Source organism: Wyeomyia smithii, chromosome 3 (assembly GCF_029784165.1).
Source record: "Wyeomyia smithii strain HCP4-BCI-WySm-NY-G18 chromosome 3, ASM2978416v1, whole genome shotgun sequence".
In the NCBI taxonomy this organism is placed as follows: Eukaryota; Metazoa; Arthropoda; class Insecta; order Diptera; family Culicidae; genus Wyeomyia; species Wyeomyia smithii.
The window spans coordinates 35,621,112-35,645,497 of NC_073696.1; the positions used below are offsets into that span (position 1 = coordinate 35,621,112).

A 24,386-nucleotide genomic window follows, 5' to 3' on the forward strand; every position below is an offset into this window, starting at 1 on the left:
CCATCTTTACCGGGCTGTCGTCTGACATCCTTACAACATGCCCAGCCCACCGCAGCCTGCCTATCTTAGCGGTGTGAACGACAGATGGCTCCCCAAGCAGCTCCTGCAGCTCGTGGTTCATTCGCCTTCTCCACACTCCGTTTTCCATCTGCAGTCCACCGAAAATGGTACCTTCCGCTCGAACACCGCAAGGGCGCGTTGGTCCTCCACAAACATAGTCCATGTCTCATGCCCGTAAAGGACTACTGGTCTGATCAGCGTCTTGTAGATGGTTAACTTGGTGCGGCGGCGAATTCTACTCGATCGAAGCGTCCTCCGGAGACCAAAGTATGCACGATTTCCTGCCATAATGCGCCGTTGAATTTCTCTGCTGGTATCGTTGTCGGCAGTTACTAGTGAGTCCAGGTACACGAACATATCGACCACCTCGATTTCATCACCACCAATTTGAACTCGAGGTGGAAGGTTACTGATACTGTTACTGTCTTCATGTGAACCCCTTCCTTTCATGTACTTCGTCTTCGATGCATTGATGACCAGTCCAATCCGTTTGGCTTCAGCCTTTAATCCGATGTACGTATCCGTCATCTTCACAAAGGTCCGAGCCACAATGTCGATATCGTCGGCGAAACCAAACAGTTGAACCGACTTTTGGAAAATCGTGCCACTCGTGTTAATCCCCGCTGTTCTAATGACACCTTCCAGGGCAATGTTGAACAGTAGGCACTAGAGACCATCACCTTGCCTAAGCCCTCTTCGGGTTTCGAAGGGGCTCGAGAGTGCCCCCGAAACTCGAACTACACACATCACTCGATCCATCGTCGCTTTGACCAACCGCGTCACTTTGTCCGGAAAACCGTGTTCGTGCATAATTTGCCATAGCTTGTCCCGATCGATTGTGTCGTACGCCGATTTGAAATCGATGAACAAATGATGTGTGGGCACGTTATATTCGCGGCATTTCTGCATAACCTGCCGAACCGCGAATATCTGATCCGTGGTGGCGCGGGCACCCATAAATCCCGCCTGGTAATGCCCCACGAACTGCTTCGCAAATGGCGATAGTCGACGGCAAAGAATTTGGGAGAGTACCTTGTAGGCGGCGTTCAACAGAGTTATTGCCCGATAATTGCAGCACTCCAGTTTGTCGCCCTTTTTGTAGATGGGACACACAATACCCTCCATCCACTCCTCCGGTACTCGTTCTTCCTCCCAAACCTTGACAATGACCCAGTGCACGGCTCTAGCCAGTGTTTCTTCACCGTATTTTAATAGCTCGCTGGGAAGTTGGTCCACTCCAGCAGCTTTATTATTTTTCAGCCGACCAATCTCCTCCTCCACCTCCAGAGGATCGGGGGCTGGAATTCTGGTGTCTTCTGCTCGTGCACCCAGATCAGTTGCCATACCGTCCTCGCGCTCTACTGCATCGCCGTTTAGATGCTCGTCGAAGTGCTGCCTCCACCTTTCGATCACCTCACACTCGTCAGTAAGGAGGTTGCCGGCCAAGCTCCTGCACATATCGGCTTGCGGCACGAAGCCTTTACGGGAGCTGTTCAGCTTCTCGTAGAACTTCCGAGTGTCGTTAGCTTGGTACAGCTCTTCCATCGCTACGCGATCTCGGTCCTCTTGCTGGCGCTTCTTCCTTCGGAGGACTGAGTTTTGACTGTTCCGTGCCTGTCGGTATCGTTCCACGTTCGCTCTCGTGCGGTGTTGCAGCATTCTCGCCCGTGCTGCATTCTTCCCCTCGACTAACCGTTTGCATTCGCCGTCAAACCAGTCATTTCTATGATTCGGGGCCCTTGTACCTAGTAGCGCTACAGCAGTGCTACCTATGGCGGAGCGGATGCTCCTCCAGCCATCTTCAAGGGTAGCTGCGCCAAGCTGCTCTTCCGTGGGTAGCACTGCCTCCAGCTGCTGCGCGTATTCCTGTGCAGCCTCGGCGTTCCGCAGTTGCTCAATATTTGGTCGCGGCGTTCGACTTCGGCGGGTGTTATACACCGTCGATAGTTTTGAGCGCATGCACACAGCTACTAGGTAGTGGTCCGAATCTATATTCGCACTGCGGTACGTGCGAACGTTGATGATGTCGGAGAAGAACCTGCCGTCGATTAGAACGTGGTCGATTTGATTCTCTGTCTGTTGGTCGGGTGATCTCCAGGTGGATTTGTGGATATCTTTGCGGGGGAAGAAGGTACTTCGGACTACCATACCACGGAAGGCCGCAAAGTTTACGCACCGATGGCCGTTATCATTAGACACGGCATGCAGGCTATCTGGTCCGATTACCGGTCTGTACATTGCCTCCCGGCCTACCTTAGCATTCATGTCCCCAATAACGATTTTCACGTCCCGTCGCGGGCAGCTATCGTAGACCTGCTCCAGCTGCGCGTAGAACGCTTCCTTCTCGTCGTCGGGTCTTCCTTCATGTGGGCAGTGCACGTTGATGATGCTGTAGTTGAAGAACCGGCCCTTTATCCTCAACTTGCACATCCTTGCGTTGATCGGCTGCCACCCCATCACGCGTTGGCGCATCTTACCCAGTACTATGAAGCCGGTTCCCAGCTCGCTGGTTGTGCCACAGCTCTGGTGGAAAGTAGCCGCCCGGTGCCCGCTTCTCCATACCTTCTGTCCTGTCCAACAAAGTTCCTGCAGCGCTACGACTTCGAAGTTGCGTGGATGTAGCTCGTCATAGATTATCCAGTCGCATCCTGGAAAGCAGAGCGATTTGCAGTTCCATGTCCCAAGTTTCCAATCGTAGTCCTTATTTCGTTGCCTAGGTCTATGCCGATTGTTCCGATCCGTATTATCTTTTACGTTGTTTGTAACATGTTGTTTTCCGGGGCGGCTTGTTGGGCCTTCCCCAACAGCTGCTAAGGTTACACCTATTTACAAGTCGGGCGATCCATGTTTACCTGTGAGTTTACCTGATAATTATAGACCAATATCAACACTGTACATATTCAATAAAATTTTCTTAAAACTCTTAGTAAGTAGGTTTTTGGACTTCTTTGGAAAAAACGAACTATTTTACAAATTTCAATACGGTTTTCGACAAGCCTGCAGTACGTCGATTGCAATTACTGAGTTAGTAGACTACATAATTAATAGAATCGATTCTAAGTAGATGGTTGGGGCTTTGTTCTTAGATGTTCGGAAAGCCTTCGACACTCTTAACCATTTCATTTTACTAGAAAAACTTTAAATGTATGGCATACGGGGTGTTGCACATAACCTAATACAAAGTTATCTTGAAAATAGGAAACAATTTGTAAGTATTAATGGTGTTGGAAGTTCGTTGAAACCTGTATTAACTCGGGTTCCGCAGGGTAGTAACATTAGACCACTGCTTTTTTTTTGTTTACATAAAGGTGTTCCCAGACTATTTGCAGTTGACACAGCAGTTTTTTATCTAGATTCCAACACACACTCTATTATTCAAAGCATCAATCATGATTTGCGCGAACTCCATATTCATTTTTCAAGTAATCTTCTGTCGCTAAATCTTCAAAAAGCGAGATAAAAGATTTTCAAGTCATCGAGAAAAGTTATACCCTCTCATACGAATCCTAGGCTTGATCAAGTTCTAATTGAAAAGGTTCATTCATTCAAATATCTTGGCATCTATGTGGATCCGACATTTTCAACGGGAATACAAATAAAGTCAATAGAGAAAAAAATAGCAACATTATGTAGAGTATTGAGAAAGGTTTCATACTTTGTTCCCCAACATGCTCTGCTTTAATTTTACTATGCTCATATTCATTCTCTGTTACAGTATGTCGTTATAGCATGGGGACGTGAGTGTAAATCAAAACTAGCCAAACTACAAGTCTTACAGAAAAGATGCTTAAAACTTATTTACGGTCTACCTCCATTACATCCAACATTAGAGTTATATGGAAATAGAAACCACAATATATTTGACCAATTTTAGGGTTATGTGAACCACAGACACTTTTATTGGTTCACGATATCCTTCACAATGAAAAAAATACATTCTTATCTAGCAATTAACACTGGGAATCGATCTCGCAATTCTAGGCAAGCTGGTAGCTTGGCAGTTATCAGAATTTACACAAATCAAGGTCAACAGTTTTCGTACATGAGACCTTCCAAATTCAATGCCTTATCCAACGAACTTAAAGGAATAGCAAGTTCGTAGCCAATTCGAATTCAAAATGAAACTACATCTTAAAAGTAAAATCAATGAATTTCTTATTTAATAATTTGTTGTCTAGTCCAACTATAAAGCTTAAATTATTTGCATTCAAGGATCCCTTGAAAGGAGCTAAGCTCCACTGGGAATCCGATTTAGTAGTAGCTTAATATAACTTCACTCTTTAATATTTATACTCAAAATTTTCAATCTCAGCCTATTAGTTTCTAGCATAAATTTTTAATTTTGTTTTGCAGTCGAGCTGAGATTAGTTGCGTCCACTACCAGGGGGCTTTGAAAGAGCTTTTTGGTGTGGAAAGTGGCGGATAATTGAAAAAAAATTAAAAAAAAGTTGGATCAATTTCGATTAAGATCTCGTTGATTGGCAGATAAAAGCTTTGGAGAAGTCAGGCATGCGAGTTTCAACGTACCGAAAAAATGGTAAATGTGCCGGTATCACAGTTTGGAATTCGTAATGGAAAATTTAAAATCAGAGATTAAAAATCATAAGAAATATGTATGAATCATAAAATTTAAACTTAAAAAGTCAAAAACCAAAAGTTAAAATTGGGATGTCAAAAACCAAAAGTAAAATATGAAAAAACAAAAGCCAAAATTGAAATTTAAATTAAATGTTTAAATTCAAATTCCGAAATCAAGTTATGAATCAAAATTTAGAATTCAATAGTCAAAAAATGAAATTCGATATTTGAATAGTCCTGTGCGCCGCCACGCCGCCGCCGCCGATGATTTGGACTCGGCGCGCCGCCTAGAAAATTTTCAGCGTGCCGCCGAGGAAATTTTTACCGCGCCGATAGTGATTGTGTATGCTGGATTTTTTCCTGATTATAGAAATACCGTAAATCACAGCCGATAAGGGAACACTCGTATATTAAGTAACGCGGAATTTGGCAATTCTTTATATCCCTTCACTCCGACGTAACGCAACTTTGCATGGTGGCCTCACGCAGTGTGCTAGGCATACAGACGCGAGGCCCAATGGATGTGAGGCATACTGCCATATGGCATAACGGACGCAAGGACGAATGGACGCGAGGCTGAATACGATATTGTATGATCGCATGAGATCCAATTATCATGACTATGTGTTCCGGATTTGCAACATACATTCCGCAGCAGAGTCTAGTGAAAAATATGTTGCACCCTCGATGATTGACAAAAAGCGTCATTCAATGAATTCTATATTTAACTCAGATATTTTCTACTCTATGTATGTAGTTTAAGCGTAAATATATTCCTAAAGAGTTTAGGTTGGGCATAATATTTTTTCAAATCATGCGGCGCAGACGCATAATCGAGGGCAAGGAAACGTGGCGGCACTAAGCTGCCGTGGTTTCCATAGTCCGTGCCGGCCGCCGACCCGCCGTCGGAAGCTACGGCCTCTTGCACACAAACGACTGATCTAAAGATTTGCTAGGTCTACTCTAACAGAGTTTCTTTCCCTTAGTTAAGTCCGAACGAGCGGTAGCGAGAAAGGACATCATTCGCTCGAACAGCGAGTCGGCCGAAGGCCGCGAGTGTATTGTTCTTTAAATGACACCCTGAAGCGAAATACATGTTATTAAAAGAGGGCTGTGATGATGACGATAATACCGTATTCCGCCTCACTTCCTATCGGCCTTGTGTCTATTCGGACTTGCGTCCATTCGACCTCGCGTCCCTTCGGCTTCGCGTCCATTCGGCCTCACGTCCATTCGGCCTCGCGTCCATTCGGCCTCGCGTCCATATGCCTCGTGCCCGTTCGCCTGCCATCCATTATGCCTAGCGTTCTATGCCTTGCGTCCGTGTGCCTTCCGTCTGTATGCTTAACGGGTTGTTATCATTTACGAATGTTTCCTAAGTGTAAATTATTTTAATTTGTGGAAATTTGATACAATATTTGACATTAAATATTTAGACTTTAGTCTTTTTTATCGAAAGATATAAAAAATTCCGAAGTCATTATCAAGAATTTGCACGGGGCCAGTTTGCTTCGAGAATATTGTTTCAGTTATTATAACATAAGTTTATATGTTTATTTTTATTTTTAATTTTTATGTAAACGTATGAGCAATCCCGGAATGTTAAAAAAAATTAAGAAAAAATGATAAGTGGTTTTTCATCTATTTTTTGGTAAAGATTTTAGTTTTCTCTAGAATATTGAGTTTTTTCTAGATCAATTTGCGAGAATTCACTGAAAATCGACTATGTTTTTGCGGAATTCTCCTTACTTTGTTGCTTGAACGTTAAGGCATCGAAAAAAACACTTTCGCTATTTTCCATTACCATGGTGATATTTGCGGATTTTTCGGTCAGAATGGATCGTTTTCGACCCATCATATTTAAGTCTGATTTTCATAGTAATGACATCACATAGTTCATGTGATTTTGTTGCTTTTTTCAACGCTGTTTCGAGCAAACAAGAATTTTCCAGATGGTAATGAAGAATCTGTGGAGTTTAACGAAGAATTCTATTTGAATGAAAAGAGTATCCCTTTTTTCAGTTTTTCCATATAAATATATGAAAGTTGACGTAACTCTAACTCTAACGTGAGATCCATCGAATTTTCCCAAAGTCGGTCTACGGTTAATCAAAAAGAAATCATCGACAAACTATCTATCTTTTTTTTAAAAACTGAATGTCTTTAGAAATAGCAGTGTTCCTTGCAATTTTTTTGGGATTTACACTTGTTTTACTTTCTCTGCTTGGTTTATTATTTTCTGGTTGCTCAATTGTTTATTTACTTGATTTCTTACCATTTTTATTTCTAGGTTTGACATCATGTCAGCCCTGACGCAATTATTATTTTTATTAACGTTGAATTAACAAAAAACCGAAAATGAGAGTTCAAAGCACACATTATGCCCAATTATAAGTGGTAATTAGTGTCACGCCGATACACGCCGCCGCCGTTATAAGCCAACGGCGTCATGCCGGCGCGCCGGTCGCCGCCGGTGTAATATTTTTTCTACGCCGCCGCCGTCGATGATATGGTCGGCGCACAGGTCTATATTTGAAAGCCAAGCGCCCCTTAGTCGAGTTGGCGCGATATCCGTCTCATGCAGATAGCCTAAAGTGAACCAAACGCGTTGGGCAGGTTATTGCTTAGATCGTTTCTTTTGTTTGATCGATGGTGGACTGTCGCTATTGAATACAAAAAAAAATAATTCTGTTAATCAACATAAAATTGTATGTAAGTTGTGAAATTTGGATTCGACTATGTTTTTCCCCATTTTCGCCAAACGCATCGTAATAAATCAAAATAATTTGTTATGCGTTAACAACTCATTTATTTCTGCGAACTTTTCCCTTTTCGATAATATGCATATTGTGCAATCTCTGCTGTATTGTACATACAGCTAACCTAAAATAAACTGGGTAGCTCACGATATGTAGAAAATTTAGATTACTATTTTTTTCCTGTCCAACAGTACACCAATATATCAAAAATAAATATTTTCCACCAACAGAATCGACCCCGCAACGGTTCTTTTCATGTAACTTTTCAAATTAATTTCTTCGCCCCTTTTTTGACTAATTAATGATTAATTTCCGCCTGCTCGCGTGGACTTACAGTGGCCAACCTTCTTTCTTTTCGCACCCGATACGCGTGTTCCGTGGCGGGAAGAAAACGGAACAATTCTGCTTGAATTTAGTCACGCTTAATTAGTGCTAGCAGCCTTTCACCGAATGGATACCAATTGCGACAGCGAAATTTATTCCACCCATTAGCCGAAACTTTATCCTTGACTTTCCACGAAGGCCAACCATGATGAGGCTCGGGCGGATTTCGAAGATCGGTCTTAGAACAGGAAAAATTCATCGTAAACAAATTTCAAGCTACATCAATCTTCGAACGAATGGACCCGCTGCTGTCTGCATGGTTGAACTAACAACCCGAGAGAACCTTTTTGTTTTTCAAGTCGGGATTTTTTTTTTCTATTTTTTTTTTTGATTGAGATTGGGCAGGAGACAGCTTTAGGCTGCAGCGAGCGGTTTAAAACCCCATCCGTCGAGGAGGCTAATGTCGTTTGACTTACTCGCCGAGATTGATCTCGAAATCTAGCTCGGTTCAAACTCAAACTGACGTTGATGCAGAGCATCAAGTGATTTCGACCGGATGCTACCAGCTCGTTTTATTGGGGTAGGCAGCAGCGGCAGTCAATATTTATAATTATTCCCCATTAACGTTTAACGTGCTGTAAATGAATTATTGGTGATTAGAAAATTTTTTAAATGGCTAAACTTTAAATGGGTTTGTTTTATGATTAGAATTGGTTTGCTAAATGTAGGCAGTTTTATATATACTTCCTATATATCATAGTTACTTTTATACTTTGTAGGTTTTCAAACCAACTCGTTTAAAAATAGAATAAAAATAATTTACTGGTTACTACTAGCACCGCTAGTAAAACTTTTGGGCGTTGAATAAATTACCATTTTCCTCTACATCCAACTTGAGTTGGCGAAGGACACTGCAAGTAGTGCGATCCATTGTCGGCTCTCCGGCTTCTATTCTGCTACCAGCACCGAACGGAAAAGCAAAGATAAATCGTTACGAAATCATAGGTAAACTTTTCGCGAAATGCGAATGGCGGCAAACAAAAACCGGATTCTTCAAGTTAAGAAGAGAAAACGGGCTTCAGCCGACCGGACAGAAGTGCGCGCTTGGCTTCGGGTACTTTTTCCGCTTGCATTTAATTCGCGCCAGCTGAGCGGCAATTTCCGCTCTACTTGGTAGCACAGTCCCCACCCCAGCCACGGGCCATCATATCAACCATCATCGAAGATAGCAGGGCTGACTTTTCCATTATCACAACTATTGCGCGAGGGAAGCGTCCAATTGCATGGCTCGTGAATATTTGCCTGTAAAGTTCTCGAGCAAACTGAAACTTTTTCAAACATTAGTTCCGTTCTATGCTGGAGGAAAGCAAAAAAAATCGTAACCCGAGGCCGTCTACGCGAGAACGAACTCGTTTTTTTTTCGATAAGAAAGTGTTTAATTCACGACAAGTACCACCCGATTGGGAGGTAAACTTGAGCTGCGTCGTACTGTAAGAATCGTTATGATTGGAGAAACTTTTAATTGGGATGTTCAACTTGGTAGAAATCGTAACGGTTGCCACTGTTTGAACGTTTTTTTAAAAGCAAAAGAAAAACTTGAATGTCGGTGAATAGTTAATGCTCGAGCATTTGCAAAATTGCATTTATTACTACTTCCGTTTGACAAAAAACGATGAGGAAAAAGCACTTTCGGTCTGTAAAATATCGCCAGTAACATTTTCAGCTAGTTTTGTCAGCAAACTATTTACAACTGCGTTGCGCTAAAAGCAAGTTGCGTTACTGTGGCTTCCTAAAACTAGTACAACACCAATGAATACATTGGCCCAACTGTTTCAGTATTTTCGATATGATTTCATTTTCACTTCCACTGGATAATAAATAGTCCATTAGTAACACCGTGTTGAACCGTATCTGTAGCTACAGTACCGCTGCTTGTACTGGCCATGGTTAGTAAGAAACAAATATAATATGACACCCCTGAGCTGCGAGATGAAATTACGTGGTCAACATTTGGCTCAGATACCTTTCATCATTTAGACGCACGGTCATCAGTAGCAGCAGCAGCGTTTCACCGATTTTCCCGTTCGAATTCCGGAGTTGCAAAGTGCCGACAGGATTAAGGGGGAGAGCCTTTTGTCGAAGTGCATCGTGCACGGTATTAATTTATGAAAATGTAATTTATATGCAAATTTTATTTCTCTTCCTTAGTAGAGAGAATAACTGTGCATGCTATCTATATTCCTAGCTGTGTGTGTGATTATGGGTCTGGAAGTGGTTTGGGTATTCGTCATTGCCCTATCAGGTCTCAAGTTTCCGCTACCGGCGGCGCGGTGATGCTGATTGCAGACAAAGCGCCCGGTATTTCCCGGGATTTATTATTAGGTTGCATTAGAAGCGATTTCCCCAGTTAGAGAAGGACAGCAAGGACGTGTACTGATTGCCGGTTTGCACCACGCGCTGCACTGCTTCTAAGTGGCGGCGCATGGTTGGATATATTATATTTCCGTACAAGTTGCGGTTGAAATTTAAAATATCTGTATTTAAGCAAAACAGTCAGCATTTACCGCATGCTTCGATGAGTAGGTAGTGAGAGATTCCGCATCGAAAGGAGTGAAAATTCCAATTTAGTTTGTTGCGCCAGTCACGTGTTGAATGATAACAATCATTCCGGGTAACAACGAGCTGAATGGCACAAATATTTATTGCTGAGTGTGCTACCGTTGTAAACTCGCAAGGACACCACTCATCCTGAACCTTCCCTCTAGCATCACGCTAGTCCGGAAACCTTTCTGCTGTAATAGCCGGAACGAGTTTGTTGATCATGAGTCGTCACGTTTGCTGCCACAAATGAAATAATATTTTTCCACAGCATTTCTTTCTCCAGCAGTGTAGGCGGCTTGTATTCACATTGTGGACGTCCCTCAACGGATATGCTTTCGGTGCACAAGCTACGTGTGGATGGGTGTGACGAAAAGAAACATCCAATTACAACGAATTGTCGAACATGTTTCTAAGAAATACAACATCCGGCCTTTTGTTCATTAATTGGCAGATCAGGATTTCTGCTTTTTGCTGTGAGCTGCGAGAGCAGTAAATAACTGTTAATAAGTAGCTCTGCATTTCTTAGCTTATAAGTTCCTTACCGGTTCTCAGCCGACCTGAAAATGCTGTGTTGATATTTTAGTCCAAGACAAGAAAGGCTGAACCGCAAATACCAGCGTGACACGTAGCGCATAACCCTATTTCACACCACGAATAATGCTTGGAAGCTTCGGAAGTCAGTTTACTTCGGGTGTTTGACGGTTCAGTAATAATTTACAGTCATATGCACCGCGGGGACTTACCGGCTGCGTCAGTTGTTGGCTGAAAGTGAAGAAGACGAATGGGAAGGCAGAAGGAAGGCACGTGACAATTCGGTGCGGGCTTTTGAAACGGCTCCCGGAGTGCTTTCATACGCACGAAACGATCCGGAACGAGTCACTCATTAGATGGATGGGTTCGAATGAAATTACAAATCCGTGAGCTTGGTTGGCTTTTCTGTCGTGGGCAATCATGGGCGTATATGGTTTCTGTTGTGTCCCCATCTGGAATATGCGGAAGAACGAAGCCTATATGCGGGTAAATCGGCTAACAGGAGAAACAATAAAAAGTATTATATAATTCAATGCATGTTAGATAATTTTCGACGCAAAAAAAACATATCGGCAACTAACACAGATTTTGCCCTAGAGCTTAAACTGGAAAAAACGAAAGATTATGGCTTTTTACCCATTTCTGTAGATTTTGGTGTCCCTGGCAAAGATAACTTTTTTAAGACTTCAATGCGTTTACCCGCAAGCAAACGTAGAAATGACAAACCCGGTGAGTAATTACTTTGCGGCATTTTGACGAATTTAGCCAAACTAGGTAGGAGGCCAAAATTCACAGGAACGGGTAAAAAGCTCTATATTTTTGCATATTTTTTTCAGTTCGAGCTCTAGGGTTAAATTTGTTTTGTTTGTTGTCGACCAGTGTAGTAGAAGAGTCAAAAAAAAAAAACTAAGCAGTATAAGTACTTGCAAAAGATACCTACTTAACACGAACATCAGGAAACCTAATTTTATAGTATATTTTAAAAATTTGAAATTTTTGGCAAAATTGTAAGCTGACGAAACACGACATTGAGCTGAACACGCTGTAGCTGAAATAAAATTGAACTTCAGCTGAACTGAAACTAAACTAAAACGGGATTGGAATTGAAGTTAACTGATCTCAACCTGAACAAAAACTGAACAAAGATTGAACAGAAAATGCAAGAAAGCTGTGCTAAAACTAAGTTGAAGCTGAACTAGAACTGAACGGTAACTTAAGTTAAACTGCTCTGAAGCTGAACCTGAACTGAACATAAACTGTACCAAAATTGTACTGAAACTGAAACAAAGTAAGAAATCAAAGAACCCGCATTAAAGCAGAAGCTATTAAAATTCAATTGAAAATGAATCCAAACTTAACTTAAACCGAACTACACCTATGCTTAAAGTGAATTGAAACCGAACAAGAGATGAATTGAACTTGAACTGAAACTGAAGCAAAACTAAGCTGAAACTAAACCAAACTGAACTGAACTTGAATTGAAACTGAATTAAAGCTGAATCGAAACTAATGTGATCAAAATTGCAATAAAATCGCACTGAAGCAAAAGTGGAACTGTACTGTAACTGAACTGAAGCTGAAACTGAACTAAATCTGCAACTGAAACTGACCAAAACGGGACTGAAATTGAAGTAAAACCGGAACAAAACTTGACGAAAACCCAACTAAGATTGAACAAAAATTGCATATAAGCTGTACTATAACTAAACTGAAGTTGAACAAATTTGAATTGAATTTACTCTGGAATTGAACTGGAACTGAACTTTAACTGCATTGAAACTGAATTTAAATGGATTGAGAATAAAATGGAACTGCATTAAAGCTGAGCTTGAGCAATTGAAATTGAATTGATACTGGATCCAAACTAAACTGAATTGAATTTTTACTGAAACTAAGTAAAAGCTAAACTCAAATTCAATTAAAACTAAACCAAAACTGAAGTAAAATTTAACCAAAACTGTACTAAAATTTAACTGTAAATGAAGTAAAGCTGAACTGAAAATAAACGAAACAGGAATGAACTTGAACTCGAACTGAACTGAAGCTGAATTGAAATTGAAACGAAACTGATTCAAATCTGTATTGCAGCAAAATTTGAACTGAAATGAAACTAAAACAAAAAATTTGACTGAAACTCTACTGAAACTGAACTGAAGCTGAACTAAAACTGAACTGAAACTAAACTGAAGCTGCACTTAACCTTAACTAAAATTGGACTGGAATTGAAGTAAAATCGGAAAAAACTAACCGAAAATTGAACCACGATTAAACAAAAACCGCATAAAAACTATACCAACTCTAAACTGGAGCTGTACTAAAACTGAAGATAAACTACTTTCAAACTGAACTGGAACCGAAAATAAACCGAAACTGAACTGGAACGCAAATAAAAATCAACCAAAAATGTACTAAAACTGAACTGAAACTAATGTAAAACTAAACCAAAACCAAAGCTAAAACCAAAACAGAATTAAATTAGTATGTGAGCTTAACTAAAACTGAACTCAAACTGAAATAGAATTGAAGTGAGACCAAACTAAAACGAAAAGGGGACTGTACTAAAATTAAACTGAAACTAAACTCTAGCTGTACTGAATCGGACCTGTTACAGAACTGAAAATGAACTGAAACAAAACTGAAACTAATCACAAATTCAATTGAACCTGAACAAAAATTTTGCCAAAACTGTACTGAAACAGAATTAAAACTCTATTAAAACGAAATTAAAACTGGAAGGAAACCTTCATTGAGATTGAAAAAAAAAACTGCATTGAAGCTGTACTAAAATTAAACTGAAACTTAACTGAACCTAAACTAAACAATAGCAGAACTGAAATAAAATTAAATTAAACTGAAACTAAACGGAAACTGATCTAAAACTGAGCTGGATTTGTACTAAAACTGTACTAAAACAGAATTAAAAATTAACTGAAACTGAACTAAGACTGAATTGAAACTTAAACTAAACTGAAACTCAACTAAAATTAATCTGAAACTTAACTGACATTGAAACTGAGCTGAAATGAGATTAAACTGAACTGAATAAACTGGAACAGTTGTAAAATTGAACTGATATCCTAACCTTAACTGAAGCAATGTTGAAACTTTACAGAACCTCATTTGAAACTAAAAAATGATTCAACAGAAACTGATCTAAAACTTAACAAAAACAGAACTAAAACTTATCTCAAATTGAACTGAAAATGACTCTCAACCGAAATTAAACTGAAACTTAATTGGAACTGAACTGGAGCTGAATTAAAACTGAACTAAAACTGAACTGAACTATAACTGAACTGAATCCATTTCGGATTATAAAATAAATTGAAACTGATTGTGAACATATCTGTAACTGTACTGAAACAAAATAAAAATTGCATGCAATATAATGGAACTGCATTAAAGCTGTACTAAAACCAAACTGAAACTTAACTGGAACTAAACCCAAACATAACAGTCCCGGCAGGCACCCGGGTACGTTTGCAGACTCTATCGCTTTGAAAAAAAATAAGGTTAACCCTAACTCAGCCAGCTAAAACGCTCCTAACTATATTCCATTATAAGACTTTTTATAACAGTCGGAGGGTTCGAAGAACGGGGCTCCAATTTTTTTACCTCATAACTGCTCAACAGGATGACCGGGTGCTCGCCCAAATGAAATACTTCAAAATTTTCCAATTATTAATAAATTTGAATCTTGGCCCGTCAAAAGATTGGAAAATTTGTTTATTTTTAGCATTTGGTACTGACGGGAAACAAATCCGGATTTTCGAGACCTTGTACCGGTGAGGCAAATTAGTACAATTGTCAATTAACCGAAGAACATAAGTATCACAATTCATTTAATCACCATAGGAGTTGATTATTATTTGCTTCGGGAACATTGATGAGTTTTCTCCGAAATGGTCTTTCTGGAGCAGATTCCCGATCTTTAACATGATCCCGGAGATCCGGATTTACGGAACACATATGGCAACCAACGGCTCCCGTATACAATACATAGACAAGTTTTTCAAACTTTCAACGGGTTAGGATCCAAAATACGTCAAGAATTGGAAAAGTTTAAATAGGTTTTGGTGGGTACCTTGCCGAGCACATACGGGTGTTAAAATCGCCGAATAATTAACGGGTGATAGCAACAGAACTGGAACTAAACTAAAATTCAATTGAAACTGCACTGAAACTGAACGGAAATTTGAGTTTAGTTTCCGTTTAGTTTCAGTGCTGTTTCAATTCAGTTTCAGTGAGCTGAAACTGTACCAAAACAAAATTGAAACTGAGCTAAAACTGAACTGAAACTCAACTCAAACTGGACTGAAACTGAACTGCAACTGAACTGAAACTGAACTGAAACTGAAATGAAACTAAACTGAAGCTGAACTGAAATTAAACTGAAACTAAACTGAAGCTGAACTGATACTGAACTGAAACTGAACTGAAACTGAACTGAAACTGAACTGAAACTGAACTGAAACTGAACTGAAACTGAACTGAAACTGAACTGAAACTGAGCTGAAACTGAACTGAAACTGAACTGAAACTAAACTGAAACTGAACTAATTGAAGTTGAACTAAAATTGAACTTAAACTAAGTATAAACTAAATTGAAAATATACTGAAACATTGCTAACTGAACTGAAACTGAACTGCAGCTGAACTGAAACTGAACTGAAACTGAACTGAAACTGAAATGAAACTAAACTGAAGCTGAACTGAAATTAAACTGAAACTAAACTGAATCTGAACTGATACTGAACTGAAACTGAACTGAAACTGAACTGAAACTGAACTGAAACTGAACTGAAACTGAACTGAAACTAAACTGAAACTGAACTGAAACTGAACTGAAACTGAACTGAAACTGAACTAATTGAAGTTGAACTAAAATTGAACTAAAACTAAGCATAAACTAAATTGAAAACTGAACAGAAACTGAACTGATACTGAACTGTAACTGAACTATAACTTAATTGAAACTGAACTGAAACTGAACTGAAACTAAGCTGAAACTGAACTGAAACTGAACTGAAACTAAACTAAAACTGAACTGAAATTGAACTAATTGAAGTTGAACTAAAATTTAACTAAAACTAAGCATAAACTAAATTAAAAATATACTGAAACATTGTTAAGGTCGTATTAGAACTCAATAAGAACTAAATTTAAATTAAAAAAAACTTAATTGAACCTGTCAATTTGCTGCATTATTTTGTGTTTTTTTTCATACTGATCATTTACTTTTTTTCTCTTATCTACTGTTCATTCTGATTACTTATTTTTCTGTTTGTTCTTTCATCATGTTTTGGTCTGTGTAATCTGTTTTTTGTTTTATTTTTTTTTATTCAAAAGGGTATCCTTTTTTATTTTTTTAAATATTCCAGTTCTCTATAAAATTACTTTAAGTTTTGTAGTAGAGTCTTTCAAGAATAAAAAACAAACAAAAACAATACAAAAGAATAAAAAAAAATAAATGAATTTTAATAGATTAAAGACAAATTGACCCTTATTGGATAGGACCTATATCCTGATTTTTCACAATGAGATATTCGTGACGCGAGCATGATTTGTTCCAATCAAGAAAATGATATTCTTTTGTTTTTACTGTATTTTACTGTTCGTTTCACACTACAGGGGACCCAAGCATTAAAAACTACTTGCAGAAAATTGCTAAATGATTCAAAACAACGTCTTTTGTTAGCTACTAGAATTTATGATTATAACAGTTTCTATTATATTTTCAAACTAAAAAAAAAAAATATTTAAAAAATGTGTTTTTTGGACACATTTGCGCGTAACGCTTCCCTCACTATTAAATGTGTGGGAAGGTGTACCCGGTATGATTTTTCTATATACTATATTTTAATCTTTCATATACAAAAAACAAAATATGTTTGTCTCATCTCAGTTATTCTAAAGTTCTGTTCGACGTACACCTGGTCCATAATAGATTACTACTTGATTCAAAACCTTAAATTTTAAATCAACTTGTAGCTTTAACATTTTCATTGTATTAAAACTTATTTTAAATCTTCCGCAGAAAGTTTAATGTAAAAACTGTTGTAAAATCCAAATATTGATACAATATTTTAACAGTATACGGTCGATGTTAAGTCAGACCGGTCCAAGTGTCATTCTGATGATTTCGAAAAAACGGGTTTAAAGATTTGTTACTCTGTGAATTTTGAAGTTTTGAATATTTTTGCACGTTTTCAATGTTATAAGAATGAGTTGATTTTTTACTTCACTGAACGACTCAAAAAGTTTGCCTTAGAGCTGTAAAAACCAATTGAATAAGAAAGATTAAAGCTTTTTAACCATTTTCGTGGCTTTTGGTGCCCGCAGCACGCTGTGAAGAGCGATTAAAGGTCGCAGAGTAATTTCTCGCTGGGTTAGTCATCTCTACATTTTCTTACGGGAAAACTTCGTTTAAGTCTCTGAAGATTTTACACACATCCGACTCGGCTAGCTTGAATGAAGTTTTCCCGTAAGTAAACGTAAAAGCGACAGACCTGGCGAGCAATTCCCCTGCAGCCTTTTGGCGCACTTTCGAGTTCCCTAAGGGTACTAAAATTCTCAACAATGGTTCTAAAATTATATTCTTTCTTACTTTTCTGGTTCGAGCTATATGTGTATGTGTTGACCAGTGTAATTTTAGTTAAATGTCTTTGAACAGTCACAAATAATTTGAACAAACCTAACATTGTATTTAATTAACCCTAATCAATGGTTGGAATGGAATTTCATGCCCGTTTCGATAAAGTAGTTTGAAGAAGGCGCTTGCAAAGTTGGCACAAATCTCCCAATACTGATTAGAAAATAATAATAAATAAATGAAATTACACACTTCACAAACATCAATCGAGTCGGTTCTAGGAAAGAATGGATTAAAAAATTTCTCTGAACAATCAACTGCGTTGCTTACAGCTTCCGAATCTTTGTCGTCAACTAGAGACATAAACAGGTAGCAACATACACATGCCACGTTTGAACCTCGTCATGATAACATTCATTGGTAACATTGTTGGGTTTTGGGTCAGAATCATTCCACTCAAGAGATCAAGCTATAACCTATAACCAATGTGTCCATCAATATTCGCACATTTTTTGCTCTGATTTCGCACAGAAAATGTATGAATGCATATCGCAATATTTTTACAATGAATACAGTGGCATAGATCGAACTCCAAATATAGGTATAATATAGATTTCGTGAGCCGGTGCGATTACCGGCTCGTACACCGCTTGCCCACCGTCAGAAACCGAAACAGCCTTGTTGACGCAGAATCTTCTGCCACTGGTGCCAGTAACATAAAATCGAATGCCTGTGAATAAAACCGTTATAGTTAAATGAAATATGTGTTGAACAAAGTTGATACTTTCCAAATTGTTGTTGATTCGATGATGAAGTTGAACATTTAATGTTTCATTTATCTAGTCGCTTTAATTTTCTCTGTCTCCGTCAGTTTCAATTTCATTATTTAAATTGCTGACGAACCGGACAACAATCTGCGCGATAACCATCGCAATCATTGTGGTAGTACTTCAATTATAACGAATAACAACATGATAAGATAGGTTCAAGTTGCCGCAGTTTTCAATAGTTTTTAATTGTCTGGAACATCCATGGTAAAAAAAAACGAGTAAAGAGAAACTCAAATCCGCACTCAAATGATAATCGGCCAGTATCCAAACCCTGACACTAGCCAAGGCCAACCAGCAAGCGCCTTTTTTTTCGTTTTGGTTCCGTTGTTGAGAGGATTAAAACTCTTTCGCGTTTGCTGTTAGTCTAAAGCAAAAATGCCGTGGAACGATTTTTTTTGCTTCTCTCTCATCTTTTACCAATGCAATGGATGGACGGCCATTCTTATGAAGCACAGTTCACGATAAAACTGCATCGAACGTGAAAATTTCGCTTGAACAGATAGGTTTTATCGTGGCTAATGATAGGAAAATTTATTCTCCGTACCCAAGCGAAAAGGCATAAAATAAACTTTGCGGAAGCGGTGGTGCATTCGTGGTTCACTGACGGGCAGAATAAATCATCGCACTCCCGAAGAAAACGATAGCACACTTTCCGAGACTAATCAATTATATTCTCCACTGAGTCTGGCATGATAATTTAATGGTATCATTGATTGGAAAGCTGACAGGAGAAGCCACGAATCACAGCAAAAACGATGGAGTTTTCAACCTTTTACGAAGAAAAAAAAATCAACTGGGTGAGCTAATGGAAGAGGCTTCCACAATGCAGCTGCAGATTGTGCCAACGGAGCATCAATTGCGAGAACAAACTGCTCGAGTCATAATCGATTTGTTTATTTTGTCCGCCGCCCCGGCGAGCATCTGATGCGCTAGAATCGAGAATCTCTAGATTAAAACGCGACTGGAGTCTTTTCTTGTGACTGCTGACACGGCAAAAATGGTTTTTATTTGCGCTCGTAACAATATCGATGACCATGGATTTTCTTTATATCTTGCGGTTGAGGATTAGAATCACAAAACACAAATGGGTTTAATGTTTCAACAGACTGTTAAAACCTTAAAAACTGTAGTGATGTTATTTACTAACGAAGAACTCGCTAATGCGAGTTTTGTACTATGCGCCTCCATCGTTTTTTTTTAAACAGGTTCGTCGCTCGTGAATAGTTGGGTACATTTTTATCTATTTCTCAGAGAAATTTAAACCAATTTCGTTTCATCGCGATTGAATTCAAATAGTAAAAAATCATCCAATTGAACTTCCTCCCATCGACGAACGTATCCTGTACGGAAACGATTAGAAATCTGGTTCAAACATTCACAGTCGGCAATCATGCGGTAGCTCCAAAAATTATTGCAGTTATACTTCCCTCCTGTCGGTTACTTCGAGGTGTTCAAATCCCGCAGAAGACAGGCGCTTCCTATTTCATCCAGACTGATTGTTCTATATACTATCTCTTTTTTACTCTCGTTTTTTTTCTACCATCTCCGCTTCGCCTGCATGTGCAACACAGAACAACGGCGCCCAGCAGCTGGCATCGGAAGCGACTGTTTACATACAATTAGAGGATGTAAACGACGAAATTCCGCTGTTTACCGAACGTGAACAGGAAACGGTCCTGGAAGGGGAACCGATCGGCACCAAGGTTACGCAGGTGAACGCCATCGACAAGGACGGAACATTCCCCAACAATCAGGTGAGTGATAACGTGTGTTTGTGTGCTGTTTTTTTTTGTTTATTACATAACCCGCTTTGTACGCCGCTTGGTGGGAGAAAAAATGGTACTTGCTCGGGTGTTTCCCCCTCGCCACGTGTAATATTGAAGTTTAAATTGGCAATAAATTCAAACCAGCCGCATTTTGTCATTTGCTTTGACAGATTGTGGCCATATTTATTTGATTAGGATCGTTTAAAACGCAGAACTGATTTGATTGAATTACCCGAGCAGAACGTAATTTTGTGTTGAGAAAAAATGTGCCGCTGAGCAAATATATATTATATTTTGGTTTCACTATTTTATTTAATTCAATCACGTCTTTTCTTTGTTTCCGAACGGCGATTCTGACTTTAGTGGGTTGTATTTGATAACGATGCACTACGTTCAGATTGGTATGATTTTTCGATTCCTTGAAGCGCTGCTATCGCAAATAGCTTCCACTTGATTATTTAATTTTTATTCATCGTTCTACCGCTAAAGCTTCGCTCTATTTCGTTCTATTGTTCCTCCTATCGATTCGATGTCTACGGTCTGGATGGAGCTTTGCACAATCCATGCCACTCGCACTTTATTGCACTTCGAGTGGGCTCTTCGCGAAACTGACGTCTGTCTGGCTCGAAACGTGCAACTGCTAAGAAAATTGTTTCCAGGAATGGAACTGAAACGGTAGCAGATGAAATTAAAATTTAAGACTTAAGAATTGAATTGAACGCAATTTAGCATGCCTCAGCTGGAAAAGGAAAGACGGTAACGATGAACTAGTCAATGCAAGAGTTTGCAAGTTTAGAGCAGTATTTGGACAGTTTAAATATCTAGTCCATTTCATACCTGCTAGTCGATGTTACCATATATAAAGGGCCTTCATTTTCATTTTTTTTCGTGTTGAATTGTTTCTGAAGATATACAATACTGGATATGCTCTTTATAGAAATTTTGCAAGACTCGTCTTAACACAGAATGGTAGTAATTAAAAATTTAATTCCTTTGCATATCAGAAAAGAGAGAGATATAATGTATGCGGATAAATAAATTTTGAACTGTATTTTTTAATGATTTTTTTTTAAATTCAAATCAAAAATAGAAGCTTTATGCAATGGTTCGTACTATTCGTACAATGGTTATTTTTTCGACACAATGGTTGCTTTAAAATTTTGTTCGGTACAAACTTAGTTTTCTTGGAAGAATAGTGTAGCCCATTTTGGTTCAATTGTGACTATCACGTGTCGTTTTTGTCATTCGAACTAATTTTTATTTTTGCAACGACTTTTTATCCGTCATTGAAGCAGACAAAATAAGTGATCTGGAAAGTCTGATACAGACTAGCATCCAAGTCCAATCATGATATTTCTTTTTCTGTATCATACTTTTCAATCCGCTTATTTTTTGCTACCCGAACGACATACACTGTCTGCTTTTTAAATTTTTGACATTTCTTTGAATTTTCATCATTTTTATATATTTGTTAAACTTTATTTTATGTTTTAGTTTCATGTTGATGCTCCATTAAACATGCTGTATAATAATTTAAATTTCTCGAAAATTAAAGCAGATATAGGGTTGGTGTCATAGAACGAACTGTAGACCGATTAAAAAGTTTAATTTGAGTTAAGCAAAAATATAAGTATCGTTAAATTTTACTTCCAGAATGCTAAATTTTACATTCATTTAGACATGAATTTTTTTTAGTTTTCAAATGAAAATTACAGAATCACGGTGTCTCTGGTGGAAGAATTTATACGAAAATAACAGGAGGGTTGTGTGCAAAGCCACGACCGCAAGGTTGAAGTAGAATACTTTTACAAGAAAGATAACCCGGCTGCTTGCGTGTCAGTCATTTTTTCTAGTAAATAAACGTTGACTAATCAGATCAATCGAATTTTGCGCTGCAACAAGGATTGACCATTTTCAATAAAATAGTAAGTTGCTTGTCAAGGTTGGGGCTTGACAATTTTTAAATTTTGAGATGAAATTTTTTCGGATGTCGTGCTCATGACTGAAGGTAAAGATAATTCAGTGCGTTTTGAGACACAAAACAGTTTTAAACCCATGTGAATTAACTCATAAGAAAATATTAACTCTTCAATCAAGTTTTTATTTCATCCTGAAAAGACAATTTGTTGTTTATTTTAGTATCGGATAAAATGCCGATCACATCTTTGCGTTATCACTGACAGGGCGAATAAAGTATTTCTTATGAGAAGGAAACAATGAAATGCTGATATAACACTCAGAACTAGACGGCTCACGTGTTGTCAAAATGAGTCAACTTTTCATTGAATGCATTTACTAGTGCCCACTATCGCTCAGAGACTGCATTTCACTAAAGTGCCTCACTGCATCAGCCGCTATTGATGCTGAGATCCGCTGCAACTAGTTCGCTATTCATAGCCATGCCACAGTTGTGGCCGCTTTCCGCCATCGCTGGTATCCACTGTTCTGCTAGTGCTGCTGCTAAGGGAGGACGGCTGCGGTTGTCGCTGCCTAGAACGATCATGAGCGGCTGCGGCTGAAATAGACTCTTATATAGGCCAAATAGCATGTTTTAAATAGCAAGGTATATGATTCTGTCGACCGTGCTTGGGAAGCAATCATATAACGACCAATCAGAGGTCAAATTTTTCGTTTTGACAAGGCTTGACTATTTTCAATAGTACAATAGTGTGAATAATAAAATTACAATTATATTCTTTTGGGAAGAATCTGAAAAGATTTTCCAATCTATTGCTGCACGAACGAAGGAAATCCATCGAATACTAACCGATTTATTAGCATTTGAAATTGGACATATTATTTTTCATAATCGAAAAGCTTGTGAAATGAGAAAAAATAATGTGTTTCAGGAATATAATAAGCTATCAGGGTTCTTTTCATACTGAAACAAGGATTGTTTATTTTTACAACAGAACAAAATTTATATCAATTCAATTGATATCAATTTTTTTGAAAGTGGTTATGTGGGATAAAAAACCTTCGAAAATTTCTAGTCCAAAATCTGCTGAAAACAAAATAAAAAACTGTAACTTTGATTACACTTAATTATTAATTATTTACTTAGGTATAAAAATTTAGGGGTTTCGCTATTTTCTCCACAGTCCAAATAAACACTGCTAAGGCGTTAAGTAAGCGTTGAAATACGAATATGCAAGTGATAAGTGAAAACTGATAGAATTAAATAGTGAAAGTGGATAAAAAGTGTAATGTGTAGTACAAGTAAGTGATTTCGTCGAAAATCAACATGGTAACATCATCTTATAAAAAGTATAAAATTTCAGTTGTTCAAAATTGTTGTCGGTATTTTATTATTAGATAATTGCATTTTTCTTCAAAAATAAGGTAGTTATTTCAGCTCTTTTTCTTTTGTCAAGAGAACAGGGTTCTATATCTAAAAAATACGTTCTATAGAGCAATTTGAAAGCTTTCGTTTGACGTATTCAAATAATGCGCCTTTTTAGAAACGACCGAGAAAATTTCACTCATAAACATCTTTATCCAAGTCACTTCTAGGTTGAATCCATACAACAAAAATCAAATTTTCCTTAGAAAAAAAAATTGCGTCAAAGTAATTCAATGCATGTACAAGTTAAGAAAATTTGAAACGTGATAAATCCTAACGGTCTTCCAGCTGAAATTCAAACATACGACGACTGGCTTGTTACACCAGCATCGTACCCTGAGACCAGCTGGGAGGTTACAGACCTCGTAACCTAGTATAGCCAGCATTTTAAAAGTTTCCAATGCTACAAAACATAGTGTGAACAATGGCCATTAGCTCATTATGAAAAAGATTAAATTTTCTCGGTCATTCCTAAAACGGCGCATTTTTTCAATACGTCCAATGGAAGCTCTTGAGTTGCTGTATAAAACGCTTTGTATTCTTAAGGACCTAGTTCTGTTGTCAAAAAAAAAAAAAAAACTCCAAAAACACCATGATTATGAAGTAAAAAAGTGTAAATTTCTTTTAACGTAACCTTGATAGTAACTTTCAATAAGCAACATTGTATATTGTTATATCAATATATCAATTTTCTGAAAAATGGGTTAAGCTTATTAAAGTTTATTGCACTTATTTTTTTCAGCAGTTTTTGGACTTTTTTAAGAAATTCAGCAGACTTTGGACTTTTTTAAGAAATGTACCCCACTTAATCCATTTAAAAAAATCTATGATTATGCCAAACATTGTTCCATTATATTAAAGAAAAGTCCAGAAAGCTTCAGTGCGATCGGAGACCCTTGATAACTCTGCATAGTTCTCTTTTCAATTACAAAAAAAATGTCTGAAAAAATAGTTTCTGATTCGCCGATACAATATTATAGTTTTGGTAGCATATTGAAAGGG

The 24,386-nt window shown here is 38.2% G+C and overlaps 1 protein-coding gene across 2 annotated transcripts in view; it reads left to right on the top strand.

Annotated features, from left to right (window-relative positions):
• LOC129731065 (neural-cadherin) overlaps positions 1 to 24,386 on the top strand; it is a 393,666-nt gene that overhangs the window by 40,946 nt on the left and 328,334 nt on the right. For both annotated transcript variants that reach the window (XM_055690805.1, XM_055690804.1), the window contains exon 9: positions 19,847 to 20,029. In XM_055690805.1, the coding sequence (XP_055546780.1) occupies positions 19,847 to 20,029 (183 nt within the window). The remainder of the gene's footprint in view (positions 1 to 19,846; positions 20,030 to 24,386) is intronic.